This window comes from Crocodylus porosus, unplaced genomic scaffold (genome assembly GCF_001723895.1).
Source record: "Crocodylus porosus isolate Cpor-Errol unplaced genomic scaffold, CroPor_comp1, whole genome shotgun sequence".
Classification (NCBI taxonomy): domain Eukaryota; kingdom Metazoa; phylum Chordata; order Crocodylia; family Crocodylidae; genus Crocodylus; species Crocodylus porosus.
The window spans coordinates 14458195-14475688 of record NW_017728947.1 but is presented as its reverse complement, the minus strand read 5'-3'; the positions used below and the strand labels follow the sequence as shown (position 1 = coordinate 14475688).

Sequence of the window (17494 nt, the reverse complement as noted above, 5' to 3'; positions counted from 1 at the left end):
GGGCTCCGCCGCCTCTGCGGACAAGCTCCGCCCCATCTCCCCGGGACACGGCATAAACAAGCGGCGGGTGTCCCGCTCGGGCTCCACCGCTTCCGCGGGCAAGCTCCGCCCTGTCTCCCCAGGACACACACCTTCGGACCATAAGACGCACCCTCGTTTTCCCCCCACTTTTGGGGGGAAAAAAGTGCGTCTTATGGTCTGAAAAATACAGGTATATGATTCCTGTAACCTTAAGGGCCCAAGCATCCTTTCAATGTCTAATACAATGTTTTATAATTACTCTGAATACAGGAATATAATACATTCATTACTACACACGTGCCAGGGTATGCAGAAGCTGAAGTACTCTGTGAGTACATAATAAGCAATCACGCTAATTCATTTCAATACATGAAAATAACACAGACTAGCAGAGTCTGAAAACTTTAGCTAACATATGCTAGTCCAAGGAATAAGCCTTCTAACTAAGGTTGAAAATACCTGTGTTGTCACTCCCCTCAAAGTCATAAAAAGGAATCAAAGAATACTGTGTATTACATAATGTAGTCAAGCTGGCAAACAAACAAGTTTTTAATTAATTTTATTTAAAAATGTCACTTAATATATTACCTGGTTGAATAACAGAAGATATATTTATTGAATACTATGAAATTAATTTTACATTATTTAGTCCAGTAATACAATAATCAAATTTCAAAATTCCATATTTAATCATCTCTTACATTCACATACAAGTGAACCTTATTAAATACACTGGCTGTCATTAAACTGCTGCCAGAAGCAGTATGTGTTCAGCAATGAAAACCAACTATGAAGTTGATTAAATGTAGCCAGCACCAAGCATGACTATAAAACACATGACCCGTATTGGGAAAACATAATAATGATAGCCTACCACAAGGATAAGTTAGCGTAGGCCATCTGAATAAGACATATGGTAGTGCCCATTGCACTCAGTCCTCCCCATCACCGCTACACTGAATGCATTTAGACTTCTTCACTCCTACAGCTGAGTTGTGCCTCTCTCTCCTATTTCCAACGATTCCTATTTCTTCAGCCATAAATGCCGGGCAATCACCACTACACAGGGCCCCACACAGTTAATCCACAATCCCTCTGTCAGCCCCTCAGTCTGTCACATGTGATGACTGTGGTCCTGCCCTCCCTAAGATGGAACCAGACTAAGTTGCCCTGAGCCTCATCTGCATAAAATTTTGGAGGATCCCAGAACCCACGACAAGAACACCTAGTTCTACTCATGAGTGGGGGTTCTAATCAGCACATGGATCCTTTGTAGGAGGTATCTGGAGTACACACACATACTGAACAGTGCTGAACAGCGGGGTCACCACAGCCTGAAATCATGTTGACTCTGCTGAGGCCCAGCCCAATGAGCTATATACAAATCACAAGCCTTTTGGCTTTGGACTATCATGCAGTTTGTACTATATACTAGTAGGTGCCAAAGTACCGCTTAAAAGTGTGTGTATGGAATCTAAAACTTGCAGCAATTTCAAAAAAAGGCAACACGCATCAATTCTGGATTAACAGGAGTCTATGGGTACTATATGCAAACTGCTAGTATGTTTAATTTCAAGGCCATTGTTTTCAAATTTGTTCCTCACTTCCATGTGCTCAGGGAGAGAAGGGTCTGACAGTATGGAGATTCGGGAGGCACTTTAGGGGGAAGAGGGGGGGAAGAGGCTGGTAGGAAGCAGAGGGCAAGGGGCTACCCAACCACCTCAGATTTATTTTCCCTGCTGTAGCAGTGGGAAGGGTGACAAATTCAAGGCAAACTTCCAATAATTAGATTATATACCTAGAAAATTATAACAAATTTATAAATTCTCTATATATAACATGTAATTATTGGGGAGTCATCCTATAATCAGGTTCATCTTATATTTGAGTAAATATGGTACATTAACCATATAATATTCAACCAACTTAATGAACTCATTTCTGTTGTACTTTATTTCCTTTCCTGGTTTGATTGCATTTTTTCCCCAAAACAGTTTATAGTATATCTTATCCTGAATTGTCTTTGAGATCAGCTTACTTTTTTTTCACTTCCTATCACTTTCTCTCTCCCTCTCTCTTTTCCTTCCATTTCATTTTATACCTATGCCCTTATATTTTCTGTCTCTTTTTTTTTCTCCTCTCAAATCCTCCATCATTGCTATACTTCTGTTTTCAATTTCTCACATCCACCTCACTCACTCCTCCCTTCTCTTATTCAATAATCATTCCTATCAACACAGAAGTTGTGGCAATTTTACTCCAAACTATAAACGGAATGTTCATTCCTATCAGCCATAAACCTTTAGGTAGGTGTTCCAGCTTCAAGAAGCAAAATCCAGACAATACTATATATTGTGAAAAAAGTCATCCATCCCTAACCAAACTGCTAACAGAGGACTAGCATTCCTACCAGTTCCTCTCTTTGGCCCCTATTTGCAGGTTCCATATTTGCTAGTACAATGTTGATACTTTACAGTTCTTCTATCCCAATCATTTCTGGCTGACAAACGGGGGAAGGAGCATTCTTCCTTCTGTTCTCCCTTCATTCTCCTAAATATTGCAATGTGTGAGTGAAAGGAGTACTGCACAGCTCTAGCTTTCGGGTAGCCACTGCATTTTCCTTCCTAATAAACTGCTCCAGAACTGTCACTGTTGTTTACTACAGCTTTGTAAAACTGCAGCAAAATACAATTTAACAGATTCAGGATTCCCTGCAGGAAAAAGAAAGTGAAACTCCTCTGATCAGTTTTCACTCTGATGTGTCTTGGGAAAGTAACTATCCTCCTGTTGCATTACTTCACTCTGAATTTCAGTGATTTTGAAAACCAACAACATTTCAGTCTAGTTTGTCCAAGCCTTTCTTCACAGCTACATATTCTAATCCAGTCATTCTCAACCAGTGGACTCCAGCACCCTGGGATGCCTTGAGATTTTCAAGGGCTCCACATAATATTAGCACTGTTAGGTGTACAAACATAATTCACAGGTTAAACCCAGAGGTATCAAATAGAAATCCATAGTCTCAACAACATTCTGACCAGTTGTGGTCTTTCAGAGTTCTTTGCATCAGAATTATTGCTCTATTATTTTTCTGTAGTTAAAAAATTAGTAAAAACTGAGATGGCATTTTCCAAGGGGTGCCTCAAGCCTAAAAATGTTCAAAACCACTGGTTTAATCTGTGCCCTTGTACTTGATTGGGAAAGTGGGCTGCAAAGAGGATGGTGATTTTTTAAATGTGACAATGAATAAGAGGGAAGATCCTAGGATATTCAATACCTTTATTAAAGTAAATCAGTAAAAGTATAATCATTTACTTTTTCTTTCTTTCAAACAATGTGCCTGCAAAAGAAATTTCTAAAGGGAGGGTCCTGTAATGGTAGAATATGGGATTACTTCTGAGGCTCTTCTAAGATTATCTACTTTACATTCTCTGTCTCTATTTTTTTAGCTTTGCTGATCCTTACAAAATACTGGTTTAAAAGTTAAATATTCACTTATACGCTTGTCAAGCATAAGAATATTTCTTAACTAGTGTAGTTAATTACTCCAAAAGTCAACATTCACACTTGAAATAAATAAATTTGCTTACTTGACTTCTTACACAGAGAATTCTTCTAAAAAAGTAGCATATATTCTAAATACTCTGTGGCTGAGAACTCAATCTCTAGACCAGCTATTCTCAAACTCTTTTAGACTCCAGGCCCTTCCATAATTTTTCTAAATTTAGCGGCACTCCATTTCAAACACTCATCACACTCCTTTTTTTTTATTATAAAAAAATAATAAAGCAATTCTGTTGCAAAGAACACAGAAAGACCACAAAAGGTCAGAAATGTTTTTGAGCCTATGGATTCTTATTTGAAATCTCAGAGGTTATCATGTGAATCATGTTTACACACTAAGACTGCTGACATTGTGTGGCATCCCCAGGTACCATTTAAAGGATCTCAGAACACCCCAGGGTGTTGCAGCACCCTGGTTGAGAATGATTGCTTTAGACACTCTAATTTGAATGATATCTGCTTTCTCTAGCTGCCTCTCTCATTTTTGCATTACATTCAATCTTTACTGAAATTCATGTTGGGGTTTAAATTCTCCATAATCAGCATGTCTCTGCATTGAAAAGCTAAAATAGCTCTAGAAACCCACAGCAATTTTTTCTCAGTTGGGAACCACTATATTCCAAATAAGGAACTGAACCACCCTCAGGTCAGCAGTTCCATTTGCTAATACTTAAAATCTAGCTAGGATTTAATGTAGCAAGTCATCCACAATGTTGTAAATATACTCAGAATCTAATCATACTGACCAGCATAGTATTCTTGAAGGAAATTATAACATATTTTTAATAAAATGAATCATACTTTGAAAAAGGACTTACCTTTTGAAGTATGATGAATAAATGCTGTTGTTCCATCTTCCAGCTGAACTGCCTGCCCATCCTCCAAACGAAGGCTGTCTCCTGTTCAAAGGGAAAAAGGTATAATTTTAGAAATAAGTTTTCTTTAAATCTTTACAAACAGATTAACACTACATTCAAATCATTGTTATATCAGCCAAATGAATATTTTAAAATATATTTCTAGCTTTCATGCACTTACTGCTTTTGGGCATAGATACATGTTGAACATAGGCAGCAGAGCCATCTTCTAGTTGAATCACCTGACCGTCCATTAATTTACCATCTGGAATACATCAAGAGTCAATATAAATTATCCCACATGACATATCACAATTTTAAATGAGGTGAGGGAAATGTTTCATAGAATAAAAATATGGTATTGACAAATACTAAGTACATATTAATGTATGTAAATTGCATGACATTCTGGGATAAAAAATGCTGAAGGTGGAAAATCTTTATTGTTATTACAAATATGCTTCTACGGGCCCTTAATCTGTACATTGGTAGTATTTAGTGTTGAAATCTACAGAAAGGCTATTTTTTTTGCTTTACTCCTTAAGGAATTGTTTTACTAATTAATTCCTTCCTTCCTATTAACTGTAGTAGTATATAGTTATTTTTTGGTAGCACTTCAATTGGAATTAGAGCCCCATTGTGCTGGGGGCTCCAGGAAAAGGAATAATCCTTGTCTTTTAAGAGTTTATAATCTAAACTCAGATACAGGTTACTAAAACAGAGAAACAATATGGAAGCCAATAAATAAAGCAAAGAGTTTTACTCACGTACTTACCTTTAGAATTGTGTTGTATATAAGCAGTGGAACCATCAGCAAGTGTAACTGCCTGCAAACTTACACCCTCCATGTTTTCTAAGTTGTCACCATCTATTGGGGAAAAAATGTTATTTTATAGTATTGTCAAACTCAGACACTTTAAACATGGTAAGGCTCACTAAAAAGATAGCATGATTTAAAATATAATTACAGTGCAGTTTAGATTAATCAAACAAATTATCTAAACAAATGTAATTATTTCAATACATTTTAGATGTACAATATGCTAAATTACCCCCATATATACAATGATATATGTGTTTTTTAAATGCCAGATTTCACAGTCAGAATGAAGTGGAGATATGTTAACCTGAATAGTTACCTTGTACAGCTACTGCTTCTGTCAAACAGAGAGTTACATGCTGAGCCTCCATTCCTCCTCCGGAAAATTCAGTCATTCCCTGAGAATCTCGATTTATCTGGGCTAATAACATTGTCTACCTAGAAAGAAATGAGGAGTTTACAAAAAATAAGAACTGAATGCTGAACAATAAATAGTAACATCAAGAAATAAAAAAATACATGTTTATTCCTTGCCCAATAAGATGGCAAACAAATCCTGAAATTTTTTTTAAAAATCCTCTCTCAAAAATTTTACTTAGTGTATTATGGATATTTAGGTTTACCTGCCCCAAAGATATGATGCAGTGATTGATCAATGTCTCAAAGAGCTTAGAAGATGAAAAGTTATATCAGATGGCCAAGTATTGCTAGCTAACCTACTTATTTTTGTGAATTTTATCACATAGAAATCCCTGAATTTTAGGCGTCTAACTATTAAAACAAATTATAGAAATTATTCATCTAATAAGTAATGGTACAGTTCACATTGTACTATAATTTCTGTTCAAAATTAAGAATGAAGTTGTAAACTGTAACTAGAAGCAAATCGTGAAAATCATGCAAGTCTTAGTGAAGTTCTATAGGACTATATGTGCAAGCAACTGCTTACCAGTGGCTTAATCAAGTCTGCTGTCATGCATTCTAATTAGAATATAAACAAGCATGTCTACAGGCACCCTAGGAAATACCATAACTAAGCTTACCTGTGCAACCTTAATCTAGCCACCAGGGGCATGTCTGTTATGATATGGTCTTAAATTACACTTTTTTTGCGCAGAATCCTGACTCCATCAACTCTGTGGCAGAACTCTGTACAGTTCTCCTGGTACCATTTGCCTGTTTTAATTGTTAGATATTCCTTTCTTTTCTTGCTGTCTCCTGCCTCACCCACCACATACCTACCAGCTAGGGCTGTGCAAGGCTTTGGACAGAGCTTTGGGTCAGGAGAAGATTTGGACGCTTCAGCATCCGAAGCAGCATGTCTGGATCGAAAGGCTGGCTTCATTAGCTTTCTGAAGCAGTTTGGAGCTTCCAAAGCGCTTCGGAAAAGCTTCAGAGCTGCTTCGGAAATCCAGCCATAGGGTATAATGGGGAAACAATGAAATATCTATAACTTTGTTGTTTTTTGTCTGATTTCGATGAAATTTGCAGGAACTGTAGTCTCTGCTGAGAGCATGAAGTCCACCAAGTTTCACGAAGATCAGTGTAAGGATTCCGGGAGGGAATTGTACCCCAAATTCATGAAACAAAAACTCATGTCATGTGTATGTATTACATCACAGAGAGGTAAAAACTGCCAGGGTGGTGGCCTTGACTGAGGCCACGAAGCCTGCCAAGTTTCAAGAAGATCAGTGCAGGGGGTTGGGGGGAACTGCACCCCAAATTCTTGAAAGCAAAACTCATGTCACGTCTATCTGTTACACCACAGGGGGATGAAAACTGCAGGCTAATTAGCCCCTGGTGAGACCACAAAACCTGTCAAGTTTCAAGATGGGTGCAGGGGTTTGGAGGGAACTGCACCTCAAACTGTGGACTAGTAAAACTCATGCCATGGGTGACACCGTATGTGTTAAGACACAGCGGAATGAAAGCTGCAGGGACGGTGGCCCCTGCTGCAGCCACAACGCCTGCCAGCTGTCAAGGAGATCATTGCAGTGGTTCTGGCTTCTGGGGCCCTGCACCTCTGGCTGCTGACAGACAAAACTCATAACATGGGTGCTTGTGCAACTGTGTCTATCTTGGGGCCCCGGAGACACTACTGCAGGCCTAGCTGCTAAGCTACTGTGTTACCAGTTACCAACTAATCATGATTCACTCAGCCACCAGCTCAATACACAGTAGGTAGCTAATGTAACCAGTTAATTACCATCAATTAACACCTACAAAAGCAGAGACTAAGGCAGGGGCAGGCAATTCTTTTGAGCACAGGGCAGCTTACCCAGTTTTGGCAGGCTGTCGAGGGCTGCATGGGTAGCCCTGCCCCTTGACATGTGCCCCACCCCTTGACAGGTGCTCCGTCCCCTGGTCACCATCTTGGGACCAACACTGTCTTGAGACCAATGTCCCAGGGCCAGCACCGATGGGGCCCAAAGTGGGGCGCAGGCTGGCAGGGGCTTGTGGAGATGGACTGGGCTGCACCAGCAGGGAGTGGGGAGCTGGCCCAGCCCCATAGAGCCCCGCCAGCTGGTACCCTGCATTCCTGCCACCCTGCTCTGGGCCTCACTGGCACTGGCCCCAGGACACCAGTGCAGGCCCTGTGCTCCCGCTGGCTCCCCACCCGCTCACATCCAGTGCCCCCCAGCCCTGCGGTACAGGTGGGGGGGCAGCACACAGCCCCGACTCCCTGCTCGCCAGCAGGGAAGAGGCTGGTGCTGAGTGTGGGGAAAAGTAGCCCCTCGCCGCAGGCACTCGCAGCCCACATGGGGCTCTCCAGAGCAGGCACAGGAAGCCCCAGGTGGGCTGCAAGTCGCTGCAGCACAGGACACTGGGGCACTGGCCATGGGGCAGGCGAGGGGCCACTTTTCCCCATGCTTAGCACCACCTTGTAACCTGGCCCCACTGCCAGCCATGGAGTGGGTAAGGGGCCACTTTTCTCCGCACAGGGAAGGAGCCAGGGAATAGCTGAGCGCAGGGGAGAAGTGGACCCTCCCTTGCCCCACACTCAGTGCCCCGCGCTGCAGGCACTTGCAGCCCACATGGGACTGTCCAGAGCGGGTACAGGCAGCCCCACGCAGGCTGCAAACAGCTGCAGCACAAAGCACTGGGCATGGGGTCGGAGAAGCGGCTTCCCCCCCATGCTCCTTCCTTGCCTGGGGTCCCCCCACCCACTTACCTGAGCTTCCCGTGCTGGGTCAGCTATGTGTTCCCAGCCCAGAAACCCCAGCTGGGGCTTTTGGCTGGGGGGTGGGGCCAGGCAGGCCCAGCTGTTGCTGGAGCCCGCTGGGCTTCCCCTGGGTCCTACTGCCCTTGGTTCCTGTCATTTTTGACAGGAACCAAAGGCAGAGAAATATTAATTTTCCAAATTTTTTTTAGGGGCCCTGCAGGCCGGACAGAATGACCTCCCAAGCCAAATTTGGCCCACGGGCTGTATTTTGCCCACCCCTGGACTAAGGAAAGGAAATAATCAATACAGACAATCAACTGCCCCAAGACAGAGACAGTAAGTTGCACAAGCACCCATGTCACGAGTTTTGCTTGTCAGCAGCTTGTGGTGCAGTTCCCACAAAACCTCTGCACCAATCTTCTTGAAACTTGACAGGTTTCGTGGCCTCACCATGGGCTACCACCCAGTTTTGACTCCCGTGTTGTAACACATAGGCGTGAAATGAGTTTTGCTTTCAAGAATTTGGGATACAGTTCCCACAAAACCCCTGCACCAATCTTCTTGAAACCTGGCAGGCTTTGTGGCCTCACTAGGGGCCGCCACCCCAGTTTTCACCCCCCTGTGTTGTAATACATACATGTGACATGAGATTTGCTTTCAGCAATTTGGAGTACAGTTCCCCACAAGCCCACGCACCAATCATCTCGAAATTTGGCAGACATCTTGCTCTCAGCAGGGGCTACCACCCCTGCAAGGTTCATCCAAATCAGACAAAAAACGACAAAGTTATAGATATTTCATTGATTCCCCATTATACCCTATGGCCGGATCTCCAAGGCGGCTCTTAAGCTTCAAAGCCGCTTCAGCCGGATCGAAGCAGAAACCCAGTCCAGAACTCTGGATCAGATCCCTGGCATTCGAAGCAGCCAGATCCAAAGATGGATTGGATTGCTGCCAACTCACAAAGGCCTACTACCAGCCTCTGGAGTACATGAAGCAGTGGACTGACTGGCCAGTTCCCCAGCAACTACATAGTGCCGATTCACTCCCAGAACACCATCCACTTTGTGGACTGAATAAGACAGTGGTCCAGTGGAAAAAACCCACGTGGGATCATATTAATAAGGACATGTCATAATGCTCTTGAAAACCTGTATTAAAATTGCACAGGTAACCTTAATTTGGTCATTTCCTAACTCTTTTGGAGATTGACTTTACAACCTCAATAATTAAATGTAGTAGGTGCACTTTCTTAGCTTGTAAAAAAAGTAAAGAAAACATAAATTACATTGTGTGCCATTGCCTTCATAAGCATATAAGTTGTTTAATTCCACGATGCAGACCTCTACACTTGAGCTGAGAAAGTAACCGATTCCCATGGTAGACTGTCATTCTCTGATTGGACCAGCACAAGAGATAAAACAGCATGCCAGAGGGGTTTCTACAGATATCAGCTACTGCAAGGAAACGGGCAGACTCAGGACTCTAGTTCCATTCCAGGCTTTGAATGGACATGGGCTTTTATATACAGATGTGTGCTGTTTTCCTCAATCCTTTCTCCTTCTCCATTCTTCTCCCCAGTCTGTTCCTACACCAGTCATACATTCATCCACCCCTAGCTTTCTGTCCCAGGCTCCTTACCCTACTCACTATTTTGCCTGGCCAGTCCCCTTTCTAGACTTGCTACCAGATTAACAATGTGTCCTCCTCCCCTATCCAAGTCTCAGTCCCTGTGTCAAAACAGTTCCTGCTCCCCACTGCCATCCCAGCTCCTTGCCCAACCTGTCCCAGTTTCTCCTGTCCTAGATCCTTTTGTTCCCCACATGGCTCCAAGTTTCAGTCTGCTGAAGGAAGAGGAGGCCTGGCTCCTTCTCTGAATCTCTTGGCTCAGACAACTCTACTTTTCTGCCCACCATCTTGATTCCTTGTCCAATGTGTGGCTTCTCCCCTCTGCAGGTTTCTAGTGCCAGTCTCCTTGTCCAAACAGGTGCAATCTTCTCCTCTCATCTCAAATTCTTGTCCAATTTTAGGGTCCTTCACGTCACCAGCAAACTGGCTTCTAAACTATCCTATCCCAGCTCCCACTAACTTTCCATCAGTTTCTTTCTACCCCTCCAAATCCAGTCTCAGGAGACTCTTTGTTCGAATCAATGGTTTCTTCCCACCTGTCTTTTGTCTTCTCTACATTTGAATCGCACAGCTTTGTGCTGGCAAGGCCAGAGAGCGAGTGAGCGACAGACAGACCTAGACTGACTTTGTTGACCTTTATTATAAAAAGTTTAACAATGAACCAATTAAAAGCATGGAACCCCACATAGAGCTATGCATAAAACAACAAAAGGACAATTCATTGAAATTACCACAAAGAAAAATCTTGCACCTCTCCTCTTCCCACACACCTATGATCACACTTTAAGAACCAGCTGGCCTCTTTCACAGTATAAAAAGCCCCCACAACGGCCCAGTGGGATACAAACTGGTCCAAATTTTGCTTTAGGTCAAAATGCCTAAACTCAAAAGTCATACACATCCAAAGGAGGAGCTGAAAGAGTCAAAGTACATTGTCAGAGTTGGATGTGGTGATCCAGTTCTAACAGCTCTTCAGTGTTGCCATTTTAGCCTAACCCAGGAGCAAGTTGACCAGGCAGATTACACCTTCCTCAACCATCCAGTACGGGATTGAAAAGATGCATGTCATCTCACTGAAGTTTAAGACCAGCATGCCTAAGAGGGCACCAAGGGAGGTGAAGAGCAAGAATGAGCATTCTGCTTGTTTCCAGCACCCCTCCATACACCAGCCAAGAGCAGCCACTGCAGAGAAAGCATGCAATGGAAGAACTAAGCATGGTCCTGCTCAAGACTACATGGGAAAAGCAGATGTGAAGTCTGATCAGTCACAGTAGGTGCAAGAATCCCATAGAAGATGGCAGCTTCAGAGTTTAATTGTTAAAACTAACAAATCTGTACTGAGCCTGCAAACACTACAATATTGTATTTTCTTGACTCTAATATGAGGTTCCCCCTCACTCAGTAAATATGGGGGAAGCCTCTTGTCTTGTATTTGAGTACAAGGCAGGAGGAAGGTGTGTGTGGCAGGTAGCAGCTGAGATGGTAACTGCAACTGCAACCATAACCCCAAACCACATCCCAACTTGGGGTTGGGGTCAGAGTCAGAGCCACAGCTGCTGCTCGCCACCTCTGCAACCATCGCTTCCCCACCCAACAACCTCTGCCCGGCCACCGTCTCCCTGCCATTGCTGCTTACCCTTCAACTCTGGCAGTCCTCTGGCCTTACTTCAGCCCAGGGCATGGAGTATGTGGTTGCTCCAGCCCCAGCCTGGCCTGGTAGTAATGGTGAATGTGGCAGCAGCTCCAGCATGAGATCTGGATCAGGGAACCAGCCACAGCTCCCAATGCCACAACAGCTGTTGCATGGCCGGGCTGAAGCTGGAGCAACTACATGCTCTGTACCCTGAGTTGGAGTGGGACTGGAGCCCTGTCAGAGGGTTAGCAGCTGAGAGCAGGGCTCACCAGAGGTTGCAGTGGAGGCTAGGCAGCAAGGGCAGCCGGCAGCAGTGGTACAAGGGTCAGATCACTTTACTCCCCCATTGCCTGACCCCTTACCACCTCCCCACCATCCCAAGCTGGCTCTTCCCCTGCTACAGCGTAGTTTTTTTTTGTGGGGGTGGTGGGGGGTGGTGACTAATTTAAGACAAATTTCCAATAATTAGATTCTACGCATGGAGAACTAACAAATGTATACATTTGCCATGTATAGAATCTAATTATTGGAGGGTCATCTTAAATTTAGAGTTGCCTTGGATTCAGGTAAATATAATATTTCAAAATCTTACAATTTGGCTAAATCTAAAATTACTTTCACTAGGGTAACAAAAGGCACAAGTGTGACAAATGTACAGTCCCTACTCCAAAGCATTCAATGCTTCAAAGCAGAAGTGCCTTCAAAAAAGTTTCAAGATACTGACATCTCCACTGATATTCAGCCTGAGGCAGACAACTGGCATGGACATTTTTACTTAAAATTTGGCAAAGTTATAAACAACTGAAAACAGGATCTGAGACTGGGGGGCAAAAACAGTTGATGCTTCTCTTAGCAAAGTCTATACAGAAAGCATAATTCCAGAGTAATTTAAAATATGCTACTGCTGCTTAATAAGTTTATCTTCCATTAATGTTCAGGTAACGCACATTTTATTTTTTTTAAATCTAAGATTTTTATGCATGTTTGGAGGGTTCAGACTACTGAATCCTTGAAGACTTACAGTTCTTATGAACATTTCAATGAGGATGCCTAAGGAAAAGTTCAGAGATAGTTAAACTAGAGATGTGGGTTTTCCAGAAAAATTTTAATTGGAAAATTAGTAAACAAAACTAAAAAAGTACCCCTATGTTAACTGTATGTCCCAATAGCTACAAGTATTTGAACTGGAATATTTGATTAGGAAAATAAATGCATATAGCACACTTCATGTGGTTTCAATGTTATATTCAAACAAATTCAGAGCTTTATACAGAAAGAAATTATTTTTATTGGAATACTTGTAAAAATGTAAAGACAATACACAGTAGCATGTACTTCCCTCACATTGTTTGTTTAAATCTAAGGAAAAAAACCGAAGGCACTGAAAACGGTTGACACACTAATTTTAGCACTCCCAAAGAATTGTGCATGATATGCCATGCTTTGGTTTTGATTTGACCTGCACAGTCAATTAGGTGAATTCATAATAATCCAAGCCAAAAATCAAGTTATGAGAGTGTATTTACCCTCCTGTTTACAAATCAATAATATGTATATGTACTCTCTCACACACTTCCTAGGGATAATCACCTGAAAAATCTTAATTACAACTCTGAAACTGCCAAGCTTGCATAATATTGTATTGGCATCCATTAATTGTTACTAATTAATTTTATGAAACTGAATTTTCAGAAATGGAAAATTTCCCATGGAAAAATAAAGCACTGGAAACTTTTCCACCTTACATCTCTAAGTTAAATAAAATGCTTATTAACAGAGAGAAGGATAGAGGCGACCCTCGCCATTCGCGGGGGATGCAAGAATGGCGAAATCTGCAAATAAGGCACTGTGTTCATGAATGCAGTGCTCCTGGCGGCTCAGGTGGAGAGGCATGGCTCTGGCGGCGATGGACGGACCACAGCAGCAGCAAGTGTGGAGCTCCGGAGGAGCTCCTCCTGTAAGTCTATAAAGTGTATTTAAAATGCGGATTTGGCATTCGTGAATATCTGAAACCATGAATAGCGAGGGTTTCCTGTATTTTCTCCTTCTATGGCTATTCAAGCAAGTAGCAGAATCTGCTGGGTGCTGTTTCTGTAGTACACTGGTTCTCAAGTTTTTTAGACTCAAGGGACACAAAACACCTCTTAAAAATCATAAGCTCTGAGTTTTCATTTATTTTTGGCCTATAAAAATATAATGAAGCAATTTTTCTGTTGCAAAAAACTCAGAAGCTGACAACAGGTCAAAATGTGTTCAACCTTATGAATTCCTATTTAAAATCTCTAGGTTTATCTTGTGAATCATATTTGTACCCCTAACAGTTTTAACACTGTGCAGCACCCTGGAAAGGATGTCAAGGCATCAACTGGTTGCAGCACCAACTGAAAAATATAACTGTAATTTGGCATTTGATAACTGAAATGATCACTGGGAAACAGAAGAAAGAAAATTAAGCTTGATGACCAGTTCCTCTTAGAAGAGAGATAAGGAGGTCACAAAGGAGAAGATAACAGGAATTGGAATAAAGTTTGTAATAATGGTAGCATCTGAGAAAGCAAAGTGTGATGATGGTAATAAAAGAGAAAGGAAAAGAAAACTAGCATAGCTTGGGAGAAACCAAGGGTTATGTCTAGAAAGTAAAGACTAAGAAAAATCCACCTGAAAAAGGTAAGTTATTTTCATTTCACGTGCAGAGGATATATGAAGGGTTTGAAATGATACCCGGTTTGACTTAGTTTTAAGCAAACATTAATTTTATTTGTAACGCACACATCTGATGATGTACAATAATTATTTTTAGAAAAGTTAGAAAAACACAACTAAAACGGGTCTATAAAAATGCAAAGCAACACATAGTCCAGTAACATATGAAACTTAAATAAATTATACAGGTTTTTACTAAGGAGGCTAATGAAACTGTCTCCCTTAGCACAGCTGTGGATAACACATAAAAAGTAACTACAGGTATTTTACCACTTAAAGTGTAACCCTTGTTAACAGACATAATTGTAAATATTAATGTACATGTTTTACAAAATGAGTCCCAAAAAGTAACATTTATTGTCTACATTAACTTCCTCAACTAACAGTTAACATACTAACTGGCAATCTCTATGTATTACAGCTGTCTAGGCCATAGCATAAAATGTTGAATGACAACTGTTAGAAGGTATTAATGACACCTGTTAATTTAGATTAGAAGCTTCCTGAACACACGTTATGAATTGCCTACCTGTATGTAATTCTGTGAAAATATTACAATTGCAAACTTAAAAATTAAGAAATTCACAGCTACAGGTCTGGCTGTCTGTGAAATTGTAATCCTTCTCCCATGTGTACATCTATCTATCTAGACACACACACAAACAAAATTTGCTAGATATGCACGCCCCAGAACAAATGAGCTACATAAAGCCCCTTAGCTCAAATAATAAATCCGTTGCTGAATTTCTTTTTAAAATTAAGAAGAAAGAACAAAAGAAAATAATAAACAGATATAGAATATTTTTATTTAACTAATTCTCTTCAGGAGCCATATTTAAACTGTTTGGAAGTTGCACATAGCTTGTAAATTGCAATATGGCCACCCTACTATATATTATGATAGCCTTATTCAACATTGCTTTGGAAATCTGTGGCAGAGCCAGGAATAAAAATTAATCTCTTATGGATCCCAAATGAATGCTTTAAACAGAAAAGGAAATGCTCTCTCTCCTTAGAGTCCTTGCCTCTTTCAGTGCATTGAATGAAGCATAAGTGCTGTAGAACAAACAGAACATGGTCAATATAGACAAATTAGGGTTGCACAGCCATCCTTATTACTGGCATTTCCTAATGCCTGAGCACACAACTCTGTAATGTTACGTGCATCACAATGCAATTTTTTTCCTTTTTTTTTTGTTTTATGAAGCAAACTGGAAAATAATTTCCATTATGTGAAATCATACTGCCTGACTCACTGCATAGATTACTGGTAGGACTGGAATATACAACACAGACTTCCCATGTGTTAAATGCTAGACTGGTAGTAATTTTTAGCAATTATCCTCCATAGGAACCAGGTACTAAAGGAAAATTAAACTTACTTCGTAGTTTGTACAAGCATTTATGGCAGGACTCTGGCATTAATCATACCAGAAATTGCAACTTGCCACATGTTCAGCCAATTTATATGTCATAAAATGACAAACCTGCCACAGAGATGTTTCACATATAGCGTAGAATATTTTTGTAGCCAGTTTATATGGTGCCTTAAACTGAATATGTGACATGCGTCCCAGATCCAGAGCTTTTCAGTAGATGCCAACAATCAGCCGACTCACAGCACTGGCCCTGGACAACCCTGATGCATTATGCTATTTGGTTCGAGTTCATCCATTTCATCCTGGCATGGCTGGATGCGCAATTCGTGGGATGCTGCATAACATCCCCCAGACCTCAATGACGCCATTATTTAATGTCCGCCAGGATCCAGAAGTACTTTGCATCATTTGTGATGTAAACAAGCTGAAGTGCTGTACAGAAACCAAAATGAAATCTGGACTCTGATCCCTGTAGTAGTGAGCAAACTGAGTTGTGCTAAGGCTTTTAGCCAGAATTCAGGCCATCCCAGAACTAGGACATAAAATTAAACAGAGTACCTTTGGTGCACTGGGAGATGCGAGTGCTGTGACTGGTGTGCTGGGTGAGCAAGGCACAACAGTTTCCTTATAAGGAATGTGCCTGGCACAGTGCCAGAAGGTTGGTCCACCATAAGAAATACTTGGCCCAGTTGCAGGGTATTGGACAATTTGGTATGAAAAAGTTATAAAAAGTAGTTAACACAAAGTATGTGATGAACCTGGAAAAAAAAGACACAGCTGTTGAATCTCTGCTGGACTACTACTACTGGATATTGGTGGCGTAAGACGGTGAGGATGCAGTCAATTCCACTGGCAAAGGGGCACTTGGCACCTTCCAAGACCCCCCCAGAGGGAGAATGGACAGTGACAGCCAAGAAGATGATGAGGCAACCGGACCTGAAGACAATGACGAGGACAGCAGTGGTGACAGCGGCAGCAGATCCTCCAGTGAGACCAACAGCAACAGTGAATGAACTGAGACTTTAAACCCTGTAACTGCGGCCAGAAGTAAGGGACAGTGTTTTGAGTTAGGAAGACTTGCAGATGGGTGCGCGGGAGGACACTTCTGCGGGTTCATGTATTGTAATAACTGCATAGGTTTTGTGTTGTTTTCTGGTGTAAGGTATGTGACGAAAAGTTGATAGAAGATTATATAGATATAAATAATGTGTGTGTCTGTGTGTATATATATATTTTTTTACAAAAAAAATCTCTGCTAGACAATTTGTGGGCAAAGAGCAAGTGCGGGAAGTATCTGAAGTCCTGGCCTTGAGAGTCTGGGATGGAGGATGCTTGCCTGCAGTAGGTATCTGGGGGCATCCGAATCCCAAGACCTCTGGGCTTAGACCTGCATGTAGGATGCCTACCAATGAATTTGGGAGCATCTGAAGTCCCAGGGTGAAAGCCTGGGACGGAGGATGCTCGTCAGTTGTAGTGTCATACATGGTGTTTAGAACAATTGAATCATAGAATCAATGAGTCAGACGGGACCTACACAGATCATCTAGTCCGACCCCCTGCCATGGGCAGGAAGGAGCACTGGGGGTGGGAGGGGTCATAAGACCCCAGCCAGGCACCTATTCAGTCTCCTCTTGAAGATTTCCAGGGAAGGTGAGAGCACCACCTCTCTGGGAAGCCTATTCCAGGCTCTGGTTGCCCTTACAGTGAAGTATTTCTTCTTAATAT

The 17494-nt window shown here is 41.9% G+C and overlaps 1 protein-coding gene across 1 annotated transcript in view; it reads right to left on the bottom strand.

The window, feature by feature from the left end:
- Positions 1 to 17494, bottom strand: part of ZNF143 (zinc finger protein 143) — a 61434-nt gene that overhangs the window by 29430 nt on the left and 14510 nt on the right. Inside the window, exons 2-5 of the mRNA XM_019552203.1 lie at positions 5582 to 5700; positions 5218 to 5310; positions 4624 to 4707; positions 4404 to 4484 (exon numbers count right to left, since the gene is read on the bottom strand). Of these exons, the coding sequence (XP_019407748.1) occupies positions 4404 to 4484; positions 4624 to 4707; positions 5218 to 5310; positions 5582 to 5693 (370 nt within the window). The 5' untranslated portion in view covers positions 5694 to 5700. The remainder of the gene's footprint in view (positions 1 to 4403; positions 4485 to 4623; positions 4708 to 5217; positions 5311 to 5581; positions 5701 to 17494) is intronic.